The sequence below is a fragment of the Periplaneta americana genome, chromosome 5 (genome assembly GCF_040183065.1).
Source record: "Periplaneta americana isolate PAMFEO1 chromosome 5, P.americana_PAMFEO1_priV1, whole genome shotgun sequence".
Lineage (NCBI taxonomy): Eukaryota > Metazoa > Arthropoda > Insecta > Blattodea > Blattidae > Periplaneta > Periplaneta americana.
The window spans coordinates 195,237,829-195,260,259 of NC_091121.1; the positions used below are offsets into that span (position 1 = coordinate 195,237,829).

At 36.0% G+C, this 22,431-nt stretch overlaps 1 protein-coding gene across 3 annotated transcripts in view; it reads left to right on the forward strand.

Moving 5' to 3' along the window:
* Nucleotides 1-22,431, forward strand: part of LOC138700401 (putative ferric-chelate reductase 1 homolog) — a 421,089-nt gene that overhangs the window by 387,095 nt on the left and 11,563 nt on the right. For all 3 annotated transcript variants that reach the window (XM_069827014.1, XM_069827017.1, XM_069827015.1), the window contains exons 9-11: nucleotides 7,365-7,608; nucleotides 11,179-11,291; nucleotides 16,994-17,110. In XM_069827014.1, the coding sequence (XP_069683115.1) occupies nucleotides 7,365-7,608; nucleotides 11,179-11,291; nucleotides 16,994-17,110 (474 nt within the window). The remainder of the gene's footprint in view (nucleotides 1-7,364; nucleotides 7,609-11,178; nucleotides 11,292-16,993; nucleotides 17,111-22,431) is intronic.

Here is a 22,431-nt window from a genome sequence, read left to right on the forward strand (position 1 = left end):
TCTTCAACATTTAATCTCTTTAATCTCTTAGTCATCCTCGCTCAGGAGCGAAAGGTATGGCAAATTGATTACAGCTTTTGTTATTTTATGATACCAAGCAGTAGTTTCTGTTATTTTACAAGGTAGTGACTAGATGAGTATGAATAATTATAGAGAACTGAGAAATAGAAGGATGAATGGGGTAACCAAGTAAACTAGTTTAAATTAAATTATGTTTTATTTAACGACGCTCGCAATTGCCGAGGTTATATCGGCGTCGCCGGTGTGTCGGAATTTTGTCCCTCAGGAGTTCTTTTCACATGCCAGTAAATCTACTGATATGAGCCTGTCGCATTTAAACACACTTAAATGCCGGGATCGAACCCGCAACCTCGAACACAGAAGCCCAGCGCTATACCAACTGCGCTACCTAGGCCGGCAGTAAACCAGTTTCAGTAATGTCTTTTATCAGAACAAATTTCACTAATAGCCGAGTGCACCATTCTTGATCAACACTTTACCATGGTTAAGTTCCCATTTTGCCCTGTTCAACCTCAGTATCTGGTGCATCAATCACGATCAAAGCTAAACGTAGCAATTTACCAGGGTAAAACTTAACCACCTGTGATGGAGTGATTATGTGGAATTTATCAGGATCAAGTTCCAACAAAATGGCGGCGCAATTCGAAGTTCTTGGTGGAATTGAAGATGAATTGAAGTACCTGCATAATTTAAATAGAGACTAACGTCAAATTGGCATTATTGTGGAAAGGGGAGTCTTTTGAAGAATACGGGGATAGGAAATGCGAGGAAAGATTTTGTCTGTCCAAAGAAACTGTATGGTTTTTAGTGAATGAAGTGAATGAAAGACTGGAATTTCCTACTAATCGAAATAATCCAGTGTCAACTTTGAATAGAGTTTTAACAACGTTAAGATCGAAATGCTCTAGATAATATTTGTAATATTCAAGTACCACGACACTACATATAATTATTAATCATGTGTCGAATATTATTGCATCTTTTTGCCCACGCTATATTTCATTCCCTTCAAGGGCAGAACTACGATTTGTAATGGATGGATTCCAACATGGATTTCCAGGTATTGTAGGAATGGTAGGCTGTACTCACATCAGAATTCAGTCTTCTGTCTTGGTGTAACAGTCAACTAGATCCAATAGAATCCGTTTCATGTTCTGAAAAATTCGGGGTTCTTTTTTTTCTCCATATTCATTTTATCTCTCTGTGGCGTTATAAACAAACGAATCAAGCAGAGTGGTCTAGCAAAATCGAAATGCGCAACAATTGGATATGAACTGTTTTTATCTTTTCTTTCCTATAGATGCTTTCCTTTGTAAAAAATAGCATACGATCTCTGAGTTAACCTGGGTGAAGAGGGCACTCAGAAGAATGGGTTTCTGTGTCCGAGGATCATTGTTGGTGCACTGTAATCATATTTTGTCTGCGATACAATCCAAACTTTGTACCGTAAAACATGTGTTTTATTTTCTGATGATGCTACATTTTGCCTCAGTGCAGAGATGAATAGTAAAAATTGCAGTTATTGGTCAGATAATTCACACTGGATGTCCATACCCATGTACTCCTAATTTCGTTTATATTCTACTCATAGTTTTTTGAAAAATAAGTGGCTGATTATGATAACTTTCGTTAAAAAACATGTGCATACATCCTTGTTCTGTACCATGAAATCAATGTTGCCAACAATTGTCACCTCAAAGTCGCCAAATAAGTTGTCAAATATCGCTAAAAAGTCGCTAAATTCAATTTACAAGTAAAAAAAGCATATCTAAAGAGACGGGTAAGATTAACAATATAAAAAATGTATCGTAATTTTTAGAGATATAAATTATCCATATCCTCCTATTCTACTGTAAATGCTGACGTGAAAGACAAGGATTCATATAGGCCGAAAGTGGAATGTAAATACTTACTTACAAATGGCTTTTAAGGAACCCGAAGGTTCATTGCCGCCCTCACATAAGCCCGCCATCGGTCCCTATCCTGTGCAAGATTAATCCAGTCTCTATCATCATACCCCACCTCCCTCAAATCAATTTTAATATTATCCTCCCATCTACGTCTCGGCCTCCCTAAAGGTCTTTTTCCCTCCGGTCTCCCAACTAACACTCTATATGCATTTCTGGATTCGCCCATACGTGCTACATGTCCTGCCCATCTCAAACATCTGGATTTAATGTTCCTAATTATGTCAGGTGAAGAATACAATGCGTGCAGTTCTGTGTTGTGTAACTTTCTCCATTCTCCTGTAACTTCATCCCGCTTAGCCCCAAATATTTTCCTAAGCACCTTATTCTCAAACACCCTTAACCTATGTTCCTCTCTCAGAGTGAGAGTCCAAGTTTCAGAACCATACAGAACAACTGGTAATATAACTGTTTTATAAATTCTAACTTTCAGATTTTTTGACAGCAGACTGGATGATAAGAGCTTCTCAACTGAATAATAACACGCATTTCCCATATTTATTCTGCGTTTAATTTCCTCCCGAGTGTCATTTATATTTGTTACTGTTGCTCCAAGATATTTGAATATTTCCACCTCTTCGAAGGATAAATCTCCAATTTTTATGTTTCCATTTCGTACAATATTCTGGTCACGAGACATAATCATATACTTTGTCTTTTCGGGATTTACTTCCAAACCGATCGCTTTACTTGCTTCAAGTAAAATTTCCGTGTTTTCCCTAATCGTTTGTGTATTTTCTCCTAAAATATTCACGTCATCCACATAGACAAGAAGCTGATGTAACCCGTTCAATTCCAAACCCTGCCTGTTATCCTGAACTTTCCTAATGGCATAGGAATGTAAATACGCATCAGTATTTCCAGTCTTCCACAGAACACTTTCAGGAAATTTGGTATTTGTAACTTGTTTTCTGGAAATCCTCAAGGTGTTCCTGGCGTGAGGTACAACACTAGCATTTTAAATGTGAATTCTGCTGCGTATCTTTGATTTCACTAAGTTAGACTGGCTGAACAGGCTTTCTACCTCAGCATTCGAATAGGAAAGAGGAAGTACGGCCATAGCAAACATAGAAAACTAATAGTTAGCCCTGGCAGAATACGGTATTTGTATTAGCACACCTCACCCATAAATTTATCCTGCACCATTTAACAACGCCAAGAATTCGCCAGAGGAAAGATAATGCAAGATGTCATGATACGTTGTGCAGGGTTGTTCTTATAAAATTTTGAAATTGTACTGAGGAAAATATTTTCTCTGTAATAATGTCAAAATACAAAATCATTGTTTTCAAATACATCTTATTGACCATAGTGGTCAAGTGGTCTAGTGGTCAGAGCTTCTGGCTATAGTTCATGAGGTCCCGGGTTCGATTCCTGGTTAGAGCACAGGAATTTTTCCTGTGTTCGTCCATGGTCCATTTAGGTTAAGTTTAGATTTAAGACCTCTCCCGGGGTAATGTAACTCCGCCTTCCAGGCGCCCCAACCTCAGAAGTGGGTTATAACTAAGCCACTCCCAGGAGTGAAGACCACAAATGTTGAAAAGACAACCTGGTGGCATTGGTTAAAAAAATACATCTTATTAAAAACAGTTAAAATGACATAACGTCAAAGTTGCTAACTTTGTTGCCAAATGATTAGGTAATAAAAACTCCAGAAAAGTAATTGGTCGCTTTTTCATAATTTTTGTCATTAGACACTCCCCATAACTGCTAGATCTAGCGTCTTGTCGCTAAAGTTGACAACACTGCACAGAATCCTATCATTTTCAGGATCTCAATTCTCTCATTTTCTGTGAAAAATATCTTGTTTTATTTTGACTTCATCAATAAAACTGCTTTCATAATACAAGAACCAACAAAATATGTCAACAATGAAATTGTTTACCGTAGTAACCATAACTAGTGCTTCTGTATAAAAGAAATTGAATAGTGTACAAAAAATACGCTCTTTCTGATGATAAAGAACTATTGGGCGTTATTTAAAAATGTCCTCGAAGACGTCATATCTCGCACAACAATAGGTAGGCCTGTCATAGTAAATATTTTGCTTACGTAAAGTTATTCCTTTCTAATTACAAGGTTTGTACACAATACTATCATTCGGTGTTAATTGCAATTATGCATTAGTTCAGAAATCTTTGTAAACACTAAAAATATGCTCTAATAAGTGGGCAAATCTAGTAAACAGGATGAAAAATTAAAGACTGCTGAAGCAAAGTTCCTCATATACAAGGTGGAAGTGAAATAATATTGCAGGTTGAAAGGGATGATAAGTTACACTTAAATTAATAGAAAACCTATATTACATTTTGTGATTAAATGTATGGTTAATAATTAGAAAATTAAGTTGAAAGTTTCAACAGTCTGGCAACATCACTGCTAACATACTTCTATTTCTTCTCGTAATACAGATGTAAGAGGTCAACGAAACCAGATCTATCTCTCTAGGTGAACTACCTCCCACCTCCCTCTCTGGCACAATGTTTCAAGCTGGTCGTATCACACAGTGACTTGAAATTAGTGGTTTTTAAATTTAATTTACATGAAAACTGTGCACATGCCAGAGGGATAAATGATTCTTTATTAGATTTTCTATCGATAATTACGATTATACTCGCAATAGTTACCGAATAAGAGGGTGTTAAACATTTGGGAAAAACGTTTTTGTCTGAGAAAACTGTGAACTTTCCACCAATATGGTATTACACTTTTTTGTTACATACAACATGACATAGTCTAATTTGATGTGAATTTAGGCTGCTAATGAATAAGTGCCGTTTTGCTCAGCTGTTATTGCTTTGAAATTTTAAACTTTTTCTAGTAATTTCAGTGCTTTTATATATTGGTCAATTGACTCACCTGGTATTGTCTTACAAGCAAACATTCTAATGAGGGCAGATAAAAAAGTTATTTTTTTTTCTTTCACCATGTTAATAATGTCAAAAGAAGTGCTTATACAAATTTTGGCTACTCGACTGCAATTACGAGGGCCTTAAAAATAAGTTCACCAGAAAGGAAACACAATCTCATTGGAAAAATTTATTGGAACAGACACAGCAATTGTTGAGCTATTTTTAAACATATTCCCCACCGGAATTGAGATATTTGTCATAATTATCATGGGATCAACAGAGAGGTGCAGACGGCTGTCAAATACTGGTTTCGATCCCAGGTGGCTGACTCCTACGACACAAGAATACAAAAATTGGTCCCACGGTATGACAAATGTCTCAATTCCAGTGGGAGATAAATTGACAAATAGCACAACAATTGCTGTAGGTATCTGTTTTAATAAATCTTTCCATGCAGTTGTGCTTTTTCGCTATACTGGAGAATTACCACGGTAGCTTTGAACCATGCCGTTACGTTTACCACCAAATTTAACTACATACACAATGTTGCAAACATAAGAACATGATTTTGGTCTGTGGTGTTGTTAGAAGGAGAAATTTGTTTCTTTTTCTCTCTACCTCCTTCGTTCTGAACATTACTGAGAGATAGCACCACTGTTACTCTCATCTATTGCAATGATTTTTTCCTGGACCACCAATTTGCTTGGACGACATTTCTACATAGAAGATTAAGACAGATCTTACAAGCGATCTCCAGTTACTAACAGTATGGTCATCAAAATTGTGTGTCCATTTTATCTCGAACTATAATCTCTCTCGCATTTTCTTTTGTTTCATCACGGCCAAATGAATTTATCTCTTCAGTATCGATGTTTCTAATTGGTCATGGCCTTTATGACAGTTTTTGTTTTGTAATATTGATAGACAGTAATATAATTAAAGCAGTGAATAATTTCATGGCCCCTAAAAGTTTTTTTTTTCTTAAAAGACTAGGTATTTTCTGTTGGCCACAAATAAAACTGCAACGCAGTCATAATTATGTACTTAATGCTTTTGTGAACATTAACCGGAAATTTACTTTCCGTTATTTAAATAATATTCTGTAAACCACACCTTTTTCCTCTTTATTTCGTTGTCATAACCTACTTTAAGATCTTACTACATAAGCTCTCTCAATTAATATCACTCAATAAAAGAATTGTATTCCAATGGATACCATCCCATTGTGGAATCCTGGGAAATGAGAATGCGGATGCACTAGCAAAGAAGGGCAGCACTGCTACTTACAGACCTGTTACTAAATCTACGTATTACTCTGTGAAAAGATTTATTAAATCTACATACTCAGACTTCAACAAACAAAATTTGATAACACAATCTCAAGGGAAAAAATGGAATTCTCTGCATCATAATCCACAGTTAATTCCCGATTTACCACGAAAATCGTCTGTAGCTGCATTTAGATTGGCAACAGGCCATGATTGTTTGGCCAAACACCTGCATAGAATTGGAATATATCAGTCCCCTAACTGCCCATTGTGCAACTCAAACCAAGATATGGATTCGGAACACCTCAAAATTTGTGGCTGGCCATAATATCTTTGAAAAATATTGGAGTGCAAGAGGTCAAATGACTTTATTGTCAAACACCTGGCATTAGAAAACAACAACAGATCGACAGAAAAGTGCAGATGGCTATCAAACGCTGGTTCCTATCCCAGGCGGCTGACTTCTACGACACAAGGATACAAAAATTGATCCCACGGTGTGACAAATGTCTCAATTCCAGTGGGAGATAAGTTTAAAAATAGCGCAACAATTGCTATATCTGTTTCAATAAATCTTTCCATGCAATTGTGCTTTTTTTTTCTGTAAACGGCCCCAGGGAAAATCACTTTCTGGACGGCCTCGTAATTGCGGTCGAGTGGCCAAAATTTGTATAAGCACTTCTTTTGACGTTATTTTAACATGGTGGAAGAAAAAAATTTAACTCTTTTATCTGCCCCCATCAGAATGTTTGCTTGTTAGAGTAAGTTTATATCTAGCAAAAACTTCACTTTTTGGTTTAACATACAAAGATTGTAGAATTGTAATCGCTGCAAAGTAAGTTATGCTCATATACTGCAGGAGAGATGTAATTGATTAGAAGTAAAAGCTTTTCTGAGTCATTTGATTGAGTTATTGCAACAAAATTTGTGGAAGTACTAAACCAAAGTTTCCACAATTGCTCAACACTTGCACTTGGACTCACATCAAATCGTATAAGTATTAACAGCATATCCATTACTTTTAAATTAGTTTCAGCTTATTAAATTGTAATAGAGAGACTTTTTAGTTATGATTATAAGGCTCTGAGAAACTGAAAACATGCATACATCTTGTTGAAAACAATTACTGTTCGTAACCATAACAACGGACATTTGAATATAACCATAACAACGAATTTTATCATTACAGATAGGTATGAAATACAAGCAGAATATATTTAGGAAATAGATAATTAATTACTCTAATTAATTTTCAGTGGCATCGAATGTTCATGTTACTGACATGGAGTCTGACAATTGCTGGTTTTGTACTGATCTTTCTTGAACTGAAAGACTGGTCTGCAGAGGACAATCCACACGCGATTCTTGGATGTGTAACAACAGGACTCGCCTTCATTCAACCTTTTGGAGCTGCTTTCCGTCCTCATCCCGATTCCAGAAGACGGCCCATCTTCAACTGGCTTCATTGGCTTGTAGGCAATGTTGCACACATCCTTGGTAGTAAGTAAAAATTTTCACAGAAGTGTCATTCAGCAGGTTCATTCAAATCGCTTGTCAAATTTGTTGCAGTTCTTAGAACCAGTTGTCAAATTTTTTAAGTTAAAAAATACCTTTTCACAGAAGGGAAAAACATTAATTCAATACGAAATATTTCATACTTTTAATATCGCAGTGAACATACTGCAAACATGAAGTCAAGAAAGGCGGCCACAAGGAGAACAAGGAGAAATAGTGCTTATTCAGTTCAATGATAAATTTATTATACTTGTTGAAAGATCAAATGCTGAAAATAAATTATTATAATTTTCAGTGTATGATTTTGATACTGTTTTTTTTATTGGAAAATATGAAAATACAAGGGGAACAGGAGGAATATAAGGAGAAGGAGGGAATTGCAAGAATAACAAAGAGAATACAAGGAGAATAGGAGAAATACATGGGGAACAAGGGGAATACGAGAAAAATAATCATAATCATTTATTGCATCCACTGATCATATACATGATATGGGACATATATTTACAAACTAATAATTAATTACATAATATACATAAAAGTAATAACTATAATTAAATGCAACACAAATGTTGTTGTTGTTGTTTTCTAATGCCAGCCGTTTGACAATAAAGTCATTTGACCTCTTGCACTCCAATATTTTTCAAAGATATTATCATGACCAGCCACTGAAGCACAGATTTTGAGGTTAAATGGCAAGTTGTAGCCGATTTAAGTGAACACCATATTTTAACGTTTTGGTGGCTACTTCATTCACACACAACCCCCAGAATGTCTGGAGGACCACACCTGCTGTTGGTCGACGGGTCCATTGGACCTAGCTGGGAGATCTTGTTGATCACCAGCTTTCCCTCCTTAAGCCACTGGAGGACGATTTTAGTGCCATAGCAAGTCAACACTAGGAACAGAAAAGTAGAAAGAGGAGGAAGGAAAGTGAAATGAACCCCTAGGCCTCGAATGCTCTAATGCCGTTGGGGTCGAAGAAAGTAAGAGTTCAGTCAGAGGACTGGACAGGAAAGGGTAAAGAGGGAATTAGGTATGGAATAGAGGAAAATTATACCAAATTCAGTCATTAACTCATCAAGCTGACCAGTGCTAATGGATGAGTAGCCCCTCCCTTTAGTTCAGCTCGTAAAATTATGCTTACTAACAGCTGCACCATGCGAAGGTACGGATGGGACATTGGGTATTTGTCCAGGTTGGTTTCTTAAAGCCTTCAATGGGAAGGATTAATGGCTCTCCCCCCTGTATTCGATAAATACCGTTTTGCAACCAAGTAATAACTATAATTAAATGCAACGCAAATACGAATATACAAAACTTGGAACGTGATTGAAGAAAACTACAGATCAGTCGATTTCGGCCATCGTGTCCTTCATGAGAAGACATCCTTCTCGAAGTCAGGATCTGGAAAAGAGGAAGTAAATTTTTTTTAAGTAAGGCGTTCTTTTTCTATTCAGTTATGACAATTTTCAATAAATTCGTTCATACTGTAAAAGCAGTTTTTAATTAAAATTTTATGAAGAGCTTTCTTAAATTTCTGATGTGCAGATATTTCTTTAAGATAATTTGGTAGGCTATTATACATAAGAAGACCAGCATGAATGAAACTGTTTTTATATAGAGTTGTGTTAAAACTTTCAATAAAAATATTATCTTTGTTTCTTGTATTGTGCTGGTGTGTGTCTGAATTTGTAGGAAAGCTATGTAAATTATATTTGATACAATTTAAGGTTTCGTAAATATAAATACAGGGTAATGGCAAGATATGTAATTTTTTTAATAATGGTCTGCAGCTGGTAGTTTGAGACACTTGAACTATGGCTCTAATTGCTTTCTTTTGTAGTTTAAATATTTGGATTAATTAAACCAAACCCTTTAACTCTATTAAATATAGAATATAATCTAAATTTAACAGAAGAAATACTGAAATCAGAAATAAACACTGAAATACTGAAACAATTGTCTTTAGAGACAATTAATATTAGGTACCCTCCACAAAACTGGCTTCATTTATACACCAATGGATCCTTGATCTCCAGAGAACAAGGTGCCGGTGCAGGTGTTACGTGCTGTCTCTTCTCACTTTATAGATCTCTTGGATATGGAACAACAAGTTTTGATGGTGAAATCATTGCAATAAGTAAATGTCTCAGGAATCTTCTATGCCACATCAATAAATTTAGGAATGCAGTTATATTGTCAGACTCCAAAGCAGCTATTCTATCAATCGTCTCTAAACACACACCTTCATCTCAAACAGCAGAAATAACTAAAATGCTCTCTCAATTAATATCACTCAATAAAAGAATCGTATTCCAATGGATACCATCCCATTGTGGAATCCTGGGAAACGAGAATGCGGATGCTTTAGCAAAGAAGGGCAGCACTGCTACTTACAGACCTGTTACTAAATCTACGTATTACTCTGTGAAGAGATTTATTAAATCTACATACTTAGACTTCAACAAACAAAATTTGATAACTCAGTCCCAAGGGAAAAAATGGAACTCTCTGCATCAAAATCCACAGTTAATTCCCGATTTACCACGAAAATCGTCTGTAGCTGCATTTAGATTGGCAACAGGCCATGATTGTTTGGCCAAACACCTGCATAGAATTGGAATATATCAGTCCCCTAACTGCCCATTGTGCAACTCAAACCAAGAAATGGATTCGGAACACCTCAAAATCTGTGCTTCAGTGGCTGGTCATGATAATATCTTTGAAAAATATTGGAGTGCAAGAGGTCAAATGACTTTATTGTCAAACGCCTGACATTAGAAAACAACAACAACAACAAACAACAACAACATATTTGGATTGCATTAGGTGAGTTACCCCAAAAGATTATAGCATACATTTAGAGTGAAAGTATGCAAAGTACAATGTGCGAGCAGATTCAATAGATGATGCTCTTATTAGTAATCGCAAGGCAAAGCAAATTTTACTTAATTTCTTCCCTAGTTCCTTAAGGTGTACAGACCATTTTAAATGTTCATCTAGCCATATACCAAGAAATTTTGTATTGTCAGAATATTGAATAGAATATTAGAATAGAAAGATAATAAAGGAAATACAAGAAGAATATGGGGAATACTAAGAGATCAAGGGGAATACAAGAAAAACAAAGGGACTACATGGAGAACAAGGGGAAGACGAGAAGAAATGGGAAACTACGAGGAGAACAAAGAAAATAGAAGGAGTGGAGTTGCATTTTTTTATGTGACAATCAATTCCTAATTTATCCCCCATAACCAATGTGAATTCTATGTCAGGCTGCTCTAGACTAAGACTATGTCTTTAAATGAATAATATTTTGCGTATCTTCCTAGCCTGCCAAGGAGTGAACATTACACCACCATTTAATATTTATATAGCATGTATCTTATCAACAAATCTAAATTTGCCAATAACTGGATTTTAATAATGTGGACAGCATTTGTATTACTGGTAGTGAATTAGTTTACATTTTATTCATATTTGCAATCATTTGTTTTCTTACGAACTGATCATATATCATTAATTTGTGTAATTTTATTTGTACAATTTCAGTTGTGACCATTTTCTTTGCCACAAAACTGGACAAGGCTAAACTACCTGACTGGATGGATTGGATTCTTGTGGGCTATGTTGCATTCCATGTAGCTGTGCATCTTATCTTATCGGTAAGTTGTGAAAGAGACAGTGAATCTGTTTTGTGGTTCATTTTATGATGGCGTCCACTAGAGTATCAATATATCCAGTAGAAAACCCTGTATGCACATTGTTGCATTATGTTATACAGTAAATCATTTTATAATTGCTTTATCATATAGTGATGCGTTTATTTCTTGCAATCATGTATGATACTAGATTTTTCTTATAAAATTAATCACTTTATAATGTCTCTTTATATTAATGCTACCGGTAGAGGAAGCACAAAGAAAGCTTGCCCATTTGACTGATGCTCAGAGGACGATATTCGGTCCTCGTGCCGCCATGCTCGTTACAGGGCTGCTATGAATCACCTAATGCTGATTACTGGGCGCATTCGAAAGCGCGGTCTTGAGCTGTTCATATCTTGGAGTGTATTATGCAGAGTGGGTAGAAGCTAGCGTTTGCATTACATATTCTGCGTTTTATCCCTGATATCAGTAGTTTTATGTAGTTCAAAGTGTGTTTGTTAAATAACAGAGTTCTGTATAACATTCTGTGTACTTAACAATGCCCCCCTGTTTCGCTCTAAATTAGGAAGTGCTAATGAAACGTTACACAGTCAAACTAGGGAATTATTTATAACGTTTATAAATGTATGAAAAACGAGACAGGCTCCGCTCGTAACATAAGGAGTATATATAGATTAAAATAAATCGACCATAGTACCACACTAGTTATCAGAACATTTTAATAAAATCACATAGTATTAGCACAGTCTAGTATATACAGTCACGAAGCTCAATACGTAGTAAATATGCATCCATAGATAGTTACTAACCACTAGGATCGCTAATATCGCCTCATTACAGACAATGCGAAATAGTACTGGCACAGTCAATTGTTCCTAGCATTCTCAAAACTCAAGCTTCGTGACTGTGGTATTAGTGTTTTATTATAACGTCAAATATCAATTATTACATGATTACATATTTCTTATAATATCTTTGTCATTTCATTCAGTGATTTTATATGTAAAAAAGTTCGTGCTTCTGTATTTTCAACAATTGCATATTTCTTATAACATCTTTGTCATTTCATTCAGTGATTTTATGTGTAAACAAATTCGTGCTTTTGTATTTTCAACAATGTTATGTTATTAGTTACTCTGCAACTAGGTTTAGGTTATGTTACACGCGCTCTGATAAATCTCACTCGAAACATCAAGTCAGCAGACGACTGAGAACTGTCGACAGTTTGCCAATCGAATCAAAGCGAGGTCGAGTGCACCCGAACATTTCTGAAAGTTCGCGCAGCTTACCGTGGCAAGCTCTTCTTGCGTCTACTCTACCTTATTGCACTGGAAGGAATGGTGAACGGGAAAAAAGTTTGGTGCAGAAGAAGATATCAGATGATAAACAACATTAAGGTACCGGTACATGGTTTGTATGCAGAGACTATAAAAAGGAAGACAAACAATAGGAAAGGTGGGAGAATACAGGTTTGCAGTGAAAAACCTGCCTTTGGGCAGAAAACTATGAAAAAAATGAATGTTGCATAGTGAGTCATTTTATGGATCTTGCATAAGATTAATACTACACATTCTTATACTTCAAATTTAACATAAATCCATTTAAAATATAATTTTTTGATATTCCGATAATTACAAATATTATAAATTCAATATGTGGTAATCATTAAATTTTCACAGCTGTTTTGTGTTTAATTTCATTCATAATTTTCTGCCCAAGGGTAGGTCCTTCACTGCAAACCCAGCATTCTTCAACCTTTTCTCTTTTCTGTCTTCCTTGTAGTCTCTGCATACGATCCGTATATCTAAATGTTGTCTATCAACTGATATCTTCTTCTGCCCCGGATTTTTTTTCCCATTTACCATTCCTTCCAGTGCATCTTTTATTAGGCAAGTGACTCAACCAATTCCTTTTTCTCTTCCTGATCAGTTCCAGCATAACTCTTTCTTCATCCACTTTTTCTGGCACAACTTCATTTCTTATTCTGTTTGTCCATTTCACACGCTTCATTCTTCTTCATATCCACATTTATAATGCTTCTAGTAGTTTCTCTTCACGTAATGTCCATGTTTTTGCTCCATACGATACCACACTCAGGTTGGGGACAACTGACCACAGAAAATTGGCCACAGAGGCAACTCACCACATAATTTTGAAATTCGTATCAAAGACAATTCGCCACATAATTGAAATTCGTATCAAAGACAATTAGCCACACATTAAAATTCAAGGCAATACTCAAATTCGCAACAATTTATAATACATTTCTATGGTAACACAAGACAAATCCAGAAGCTGTAAACTAATTAGGAACTATGGCGGAAGAAATTCGCTTCACAAAATCAGAAAGAGGCTCTGACAAATTAATATATCTTGGCTACATGTGCACGAGACGTAGAGAAAATAAGAATGGAGTTGTTTGGCTCTGTGACATGCGTGGCGGGTGTAATGTAACAGTCACGTTATCAGAAGGTGGAAGCAGTGTCGTCAAAGAACCGTCTCAACACAAGAATCATTCTGCAGACTGGAGAAGGATTAAGGCAAAGGAATGTGTAGAGAACATGAAGGCAAGGGCGGGGACTTCCCGAGAACCAACGTCTGTCATTATTCAAAATGAGTTACAGCTTATTTCAAGCGAAGCCAATGTGAATCTACCGAAGAAACCATCTATTAAAAAAACTGTGCGCCGTGCCAGGAAGCTGCACCTACCACCTGAACCAAGGAATATTGACGAACTGAACGTTATAGCCAACAGATACACTAAGACCGTACAAGGAGAAAGGTGGTTGTTGCATTTTGAACCGGAGGACAACGTGAAAATTATATTTGCCACTAATTCACATTTAAATAAATTGTTACGGTCCCATTTTTGGATAATGGACGGTGTGGCAAATTGTCTATCTGTGGCAAATTGTCTATCTGTGGCAAATTGTTTATCTGTGGCGAATTGTCCCTATTACCAATTTTCTGTGGCCAATTGTCTGGAACCGACCACACTCCACACAAATCTCTTCCTAAGTTCTACTATTATCCATCCCATGTTCTGAAAACAGTTCTTCACTAAATCCTCCAAGTAGATGTTGAACAGAGTACGTGCTAAAAAGTATCCTTGTCGTACCTCTCTGATTTATTTTTTAATGTTAATAGTTAGAGTTTGCTGACGTACTTGGAGTTTCATCCTAGCTGTGTCATATGTGATTATGATGAAAAAAGAACAGTGGGACAGTTTCCTCAAAGTGTTTCAATTTTTCCTACCTGTATTTCACAATTGCTCTGTTATTGCTGTGTTATCATCTCGTCAAAACTAAATAATATAGGCCTAGTGTTGGCCATTGCATCATCCATCTATATTTCTTACGTTCAGTTCTTAATAGCACTGCCAACTAAATTCATAAAAATAAAACCCTTCTAATACTTATCAGCAAGTGTAATTTTCACAGACACACATATTGAGGAGAAAGGGAATAGCTTTGAATATTTTCTGTAGTTGTGAAAGAACGACAAATAATTATCTCGGAATATGTATGATAAGACTTTCTTGTGTTAAATTTTAACGTACTTTGTTTACATGTTTCGACCTATTTATGGGTCATCTTCAGAACTTGTCGTTGTTGGTCTTGGCGCCACTTGTTGTTTCCTGTGAGGGTGCGTTCGCAGTGTAGAGTCAAAGAGTGTATGTGTTTTGAAATTGAGTTGTATGTTGAGAATTTCGTTTGGGTGTGTTTTCGTGTGTCTGTATATTTCATATTCTTCTAGTGTGTTGAGTTTCTGTCTTTTTGGTTGGATGTGCAGTATTTCAATGTCTGTGTTGACGTCTCTGTAGATGTGGTTGGCATTTGTGATGTGTTCTGCATATGTGGAGGTGTTTTGTAATTTTGTTATGGTTGTGATGTGTTCTTTGTAACGTGTTTGAAATGATCTGCCTTTCTGTCCTATGTAGAAGTTATTGCAGGTGTTACATTTGAGTTTGTATACGCCTGTGTGGTTGTATTTGTTTGTTTGTGTTGTTTGTGTGTTGAGATGTTTGTGTAGAGAGAGTGTTATTTGTTCCGTATGCGATGTTGTAATTTAATTTCTTAAATTAGGTTGCAATTTTATGTGTGTTTTTGTTTTCGTATGTTAGTGTGATGTATTTTTTGTGTTCTTGTGTTTGTGTTGTATTCTTCTGTTTTTTGTGGTGTTTTTTTGTCTTACATATTATGTTGTCTATTATGTTAGGGTTGTATCCATTTTCTTGTGCTATGTATTTGATTGTGTTTAGCTCTTCGTTGTAATCCTATTGGTTCATTGGTATGTTGAGTTGTCTGTGTACCATTGTTCGGAATGCAGCTTGTTTGTGTTGTGTTGGGTGGTTGGATGTGTTGTGTATGTGTGTTGTTGTTGTGGGTTTTCTGTATACTTTGAATGTGTGTTTGTTGTCTACTTTTGTTATTGTGATGTCTAGAAAATTTATGGATTTGTTGTTTTCAATTTCTAATGTGTAGTGTAGCTTTGGGTGTATTTTGTTTATGTGTTGATGTAGGTTTTGGATCTGTCTTTTGTTTCCTTTGTATAGTATTAGTATGTCATCTACGTATCTGTGCCAATACATGATGTTGTCTGCGTGTTTGTTGTTGTCTTTGTTTAGTATGCATGTCTGTTCCATGTGGTGTAAGAATATTTCTGGTAGTAAGCTGGAAGTAATAATTAAGAACGCAGAATAATTTTTTTTTTTTTTTTTTGGTATTATACAGGGTTCGCTAGGAAAATGGGCGATTTTAAAGTATGCGCTACCAGGGCCGGATTTAGGTTGCAATTAATAATCCTACATATAATAATTATAATATATAGATAGATAATTTGTTTAAACAAAAGCCGCCCTAAATAAGGGTCTGATAGATCGGCCTACTAATCAATTCATAAAGAATAATAAGTAAACAAAACAATTTTGTGACACTTGGAAAGAGAAAGAAAAAACATTAAGATAAGAAAACGTAGGAAATCATTTACAATAAAAATTTTGCTGGGTACAAATGATTTCTAATTATAGCTAAGGATGATTTTAACACGTGAGATCCTATGGCATCAATTGTTGCATCAGAAATTTTATATTGTTTAAGTTGATTTAAAGTTTCACGTGGGATCGTGCCACGGGCACCGAACATGAGCCCAAAAACTGTCCAATGTGTGATGTGGTATTGTGCTCCAAGATGCTGACAACAAGGCTCATATATGACTTGTTTTTCACGACACACCTCTTGTGGCTGTTGCTCATGCATCTCGAAACGGATTGTGGGATCAAGAATGACACCCTTATCCTTCTGCCGATCAATTATGATGATATCAGCCCGTCTAGTAGAGCCATCAGAAGAGACGCAACCAACCTCCTCATAAACCTCATAGGAAGCATTCTGACGGATTGAAGCTGCGATGAGAGAACGAACCGTATTATGTCTGTTGATTCGGAGCAATTCTCCATGACGGCAGAAACCCAAGACATTATCTTTTAATCTGTTAATTGTTGAATGGTCCTTTGAATTTACAAGTAGACTGGATCTTTTAGGTGCTGGTATCCTATACTTAGCAGCTATCTCGTTTTGGATGATCTTCAAATGGAATTCACTTTATCAGACTAGTAGATACCTAATACATCTACTGACCATATCTAGAAGTAATAGATAGCTTTGCACTTGTGAAAGCATGTTATTTTTCTTAAACTACAGATTGCGAGCATTGCCAGTGAAAGGAACAATGGAAAGAGAGTGAATTCATTCCCCATGAAGGAGATGACGTCAAGCCGGAGTCCTCTGCACTCTCCTGAGAGGAAACAGGATTCTCCTGTAAGTCTTTCATTTTTATCCTTTTCATTGGACGAAATAATGAGTAAGAGTTATGAGACTAAGATAAAAGCTGTACCTATAGACATTCTCGTGTAGATGTACAAATTCAGAAACTTGGGTAACAAAACACTTTGTTTTGACAAGCAATCTGCTTCTGTCTTATTGTAAATTTTTGTCTTAAGTTAATGGCTGTATCTTGTTGATATTGAAAGATAATTTCGTTGGAGAAATTTACATATTAATATTTCCAGTTCAACCATGGTAATAGCATTTCTTAAGTTGAATTTGCCATGATAATGATTAGGGCCCGGATTTTGATGACTTTGCATCTTTTTTCTGATGATGCTAGGACAATGCTCTATGGAAGATAAATGTAGCTCATATCATCTTCAGTGAAATTAAACCAATTTGATGGGTCATTTTTTATGCATTTTTGGACACTTTTCTCTGATAGGGCATTTTTTACGGATTATTACTTTCTATTAGTCATATTTTAAGAACAAATCCGGGTTTTTGTCATTTTTAGCGATTTTGATTGCATTATTGTTAATATTAGTAAAATTATGTTTCTGAAACACGAAATCTATGAATTCTTGGAAATCTGTTGCATTGTGGCCTCCCCTATTCATGTTCTGTTAAACATTTGGACTCGTCCAACTAACTGGTCATGTCTATTTTAAGACAGACTTTGTCCTCTAAAGGAATGTGGGGGTGAAATTACCTGCTTGAGGTTCGCACTGTCACAGGTTCTTGTGTACTGGTTACAATTCAGTCATTCACAGAGCGGAAGGTAGTATTGAATCATGTTACAACAAAACTATTGATGCCATACGAGCAAAACTGGACGGAAAAAATCTAAGTCTCAATTGATGAGACCACAGATTGCATGGGTCGCTATGTTGTAAATGTAATTGTTGGGGAAATGAATGAAGAAAACAGTGGTGACATTTTCCTTTTAAATTGTGAAGTCTTGGAGAAACTACACTCTGGCGAGTACAAGAAACTCTGGAAAAAGGTGTTTGTAAGTTATTGTAATGCAGTGTTGAGTGATAAAAGTGTAAGTGATTTGCCATATTGCGCAAGGAGGTCGACAAATAAAGGTAATTTTTAAGTCATTCTTTTTTTATTTTTAGGTCATTTTTAATTGATTTTAAAGTCATAAAGTCATCATTTTAAGGTCACTTTTAGTATTCTTTAGGTCATCAAAATCCGGGCCCTAATAATGATATTACTCAGTAGTAGTGTGTGTCCGATTTAAAATCTTACTAATAAAATTGTACTTCAACTCTTTTCATCTGCACTAGCATAAGGTCGCCAGATTTTTTTCACAATTTCCAGGGACAAAGAGTGATATATGACAAAACTACTTTTAACAGTTCTGTTAACTAGAGTTTGCTGCGTGTACGTGTGTGTGTGTGCGTGCGCATGTGCGTGTGCTTGTGTGTGATTCGGGTTCCGCATACTGCGGATAGATGGCAGGACTGTGACCCATTTTCAAATTACACACCACATCGGTGGGCCACATTATGCATGATGTGTATCTGTGAAGAGTTATGTCGTGTACTAGGATGAGTGTAATTTAAATGTCCTTGTAAGCGTAGTATAGGGAATGGGTAAGGATGATGATGGTGAGGAAGGGAGAAGGGGAAACCTGGTGCTGGCATGTAGCCTACTCCTGTCGAATAGCACCAAGGGGGCCGCCAGACTTAATGTCCCCCTCAGATGGACGAATCATATCAACAGTGACACATGCCTTCTCTTACATTGTTTTACGCATTTTAAGGAATTAAAGTAATCAATCTACTACAGTCATACGAGTTGTACACTAAAAATATTCATTCTACATAACTACTACTTAAAATACTATCAGAAGAGTGAATTTTTTAAGGAGTTCTTCTCTGGATCCCAATTTTGCAGCAAATTCCTGACAGGTCTTGTTGAAGTTGGTTAAGATAGCAAGTTGACTTGAACAGTTTCTAAACTCATTTTTTTTTATTTCCACATCATATTCATAGAAGAAAAAATTCTTTTCACTGAAGCATTACTTTCAGAAAGATACCGGTACCAACATATTTGAATCAACTTCAGAAGTCGTGTATAGAAAATAATTTTATCAGGAACAATTAAAAAAAAAAGTCACTTCATTTTGAGCATAGATCATCATTTTCTTCATTCCATTTGCTATTTTCTTCAAGTCACACACTTCTTCAAATAAGAAATTAAAAAAATATATATTATTTTTTTTCATTCAGATCAAGTCGATGTACTCGTATATTTGAAGGAAATTAATGTCTCTTCAAATTCTTATCTTGTGAATGAAAACGCCAGACATTAAAATATCCGACAGGATTTTTATAAAAAATATAATAATTAACACTTAAAATCCGGGAATATATGAGGACACATTATTCAATTCGGAGACATTCCAGGGACGAATTTTGTTTAGGGACAAGTAGCAAAATTTGGGGACTGTCCCTGAGAAATGGGAACATCTGGTAACTTTACACTAGCAGCTTCTGTGTTATCCAGCCTGCAAGATTGTCAGTCGTAAAAGAATATCTTGGACACTCAGTCAATATTCCCATTAATTGCAATTATATTAAACATAAGAATAAAATTCATAATTTTATTTGAAAGCATCTATCAGCCTCAAAGACGATGATCAAAATGTTGACCTTTGATATGCACACATTTTTAAAATCTGTGAAGTAAATTCCTTATTACCTGGTGCAATTCCTCTCTTGTTAAAGAGTGAATTTGTCTGAGTACATTTTCCGGCAGCACATCACATTCCAACACAAGATTTCCTTTCAGTCTTCGGCCAACACTATCTGTCACAGCATTGTGTTTAAAATGGATTGTTAGATTTGAGAACTTTATTTATTTAAACTGCTCTTTGACGAGAAAATGAAACAAAAAAGATGTAAAAAAAGAAAATGTATGATAGTGAAACTTCATATTCACGTTTTTATAGGTGTTTGAAGATAAAAACACGTAAATAAGAAAAACGTATAGCTAACAAATTATATTTAATAACATCTGAAATAGTATTTGAAGGCTATACGGGGAGAACGAATTGTCAGTCTAGTAAAATTTTCAAAGATAAATTTATAACTTAACAGTTAAACCATCTAGCCATATTTGAGTCTGTAATACATATTCTTGAAGAATGTAACAGTATTTGTAGAAAATCTTAATAAAATTGCTTAGAGCCAAAGTTAGCTGAACCCAATCCAGAAAATTTGACGACATTGGCTTACCTTGTTCTTCCCATGTGACCTTCATTTAATAACATATGATGACCACCAGCGTACCTCAGTTGGCTAAGGCGCTTGCCTATCAATCTGGAGTTGTGCTCAGGCGCGGGTTCGATTCCTGCTTGGGCTGATTACCTGATTGGTTTTTTTCTGAGGTTTTCCCCAACTGTAAGGCAAATGCCAGGTAATCTATGGCGAATCCTCGGCCTCATCTCGCTATCACCAATCGCATCGACACTAAATAATCTCTTAGTTGACACAGCATCGTTAAATAACCAAGTAAAAAAAATCTTATTTTGGACTGTTCCTAAGAAATAACCATGCTCTTAAATTGTGATAACTGTTCCATAATTCACTTACATTATGTTGTGTTACAAAATGTTTCACTGTAACAATGTCATTAAAGGATTTTACAACTCAAATTGAAGCTTTTTTAGGTCCCATAAATCTGTTCATAAGAATTATTTGGTATTTATTTAGGAATGTTCAGTCTAGAAGATTTATCTAAAATAAAGTATTGTAGATTGAAAATTCCTAAATAAATATCAAATAATTCCTGTCATTAAAGAACACAAGATTGTCTAAGGGCAGCTTCAAATTTCCACGAATGTCAAAGTGGGCAGCATCTTAACAATGAACACGTGCTCTATTTTCGCGTTTTTATGTTTTCATGGCAAACCTAATTTCGAGAAAAATTGATTCAGAACGTATAATGACGTTCCATATCTTCTAGGGTTTAAAATACGATTGTATAGGTGCAAAACTTGTGTAAACGAAAACCGTATGACCTAAATAAATTCCTACGTGGCGAGCCTCAGCCGGAATGTGATCTATGCCATGTTCCACTTACGGTGCAACATTTTTTATTACAGTGTAGAAAATATGACGTGTCCGTCGACAGTATGGAATTCGGCCGACTCTATGTGACACTCTTGGAAATGATTTTAATTGTGGCAGCTGGCTACGGACTGAAAGGTCCGGGGTTCGATCCCAGGTGGTGACAGGATTTTTTCTCGTTGCCAAACTTTCAGAACGGCCCCGAGGTTCACTCAGCCTCCTATAAAATTGAGTACCGGGTCTTTCCCGGGGGTAAAAGGCGGTCAGAGCGTAGTGCCGACCACACCACCTCATTCTAGTGCCGAGGTCATGGAAAGCATGGGGCTCTACCTCCATGCCCCTCCAAGTGCCTTCATGACATGCTACTGGGATACCTTTACCTTTTTTTACAAGTGCAGGTTTGAGATTTTTATCGAATACAGGACTTGACAGGGTGATGTAGGTTTTTAATGACCCGTTTTACTTATCCTCTGGACTCTTTACATCCGGAGGTTACATTTTTTAGTATATGATTTTAACAAACATAACATTCGGACCTTTTACATCCGTGCATTTTATAAATGCGCCAGACAATTTATTTCTGGCGGCATTTGTTTTATTGTTTTGTTGTTTCTTTTTAAATACTAATTAGTAGGGTTAGGATTTTGATGAAACTCCATCTTTTTTCTAGTAAGCCAGAAACATAGCCACTTTAATATTTATGTGTTATGTGATAAACTGAGTGTTTAAGACATATTTGTTAGGGCATTTTTTTTGCATTTTTTGCCTGTTTGCACCTTTTGTGTTATTCGGACATTTTTGAGGCATTTTCATTTAATTTTGGCCACAAATCCCCATTATTAATATAAAATAATGTTTATTTCTTTTGATATTTTGTCTACATATTTTGTCCATTAATACCCTTTATTTTTTACTTGGTTATTTAACGACGCTTTACCAACTACGAGGTTATTTAGCGTCGATGGAGTTGGTGATAGTGATATGATATTTGGCGAGATGAGGCTGAGGATTCGCCATAGATTACCTGACATTTGCCTTACGGTTGGGAAAAACCTCGGAAAAACCCAACCAGATTATCAGCCCAAGCGGGAATCGAACCCGCGCCCGAACACAACTCTGGATCGGCAGGCAAGCACCTCAACCGACCGAGCTATGCCGGTGGCTAATACCCATTATTTTGTATATTATTTTAATTGTTTTTCTACACAAATATTGCCCTTTTAACGT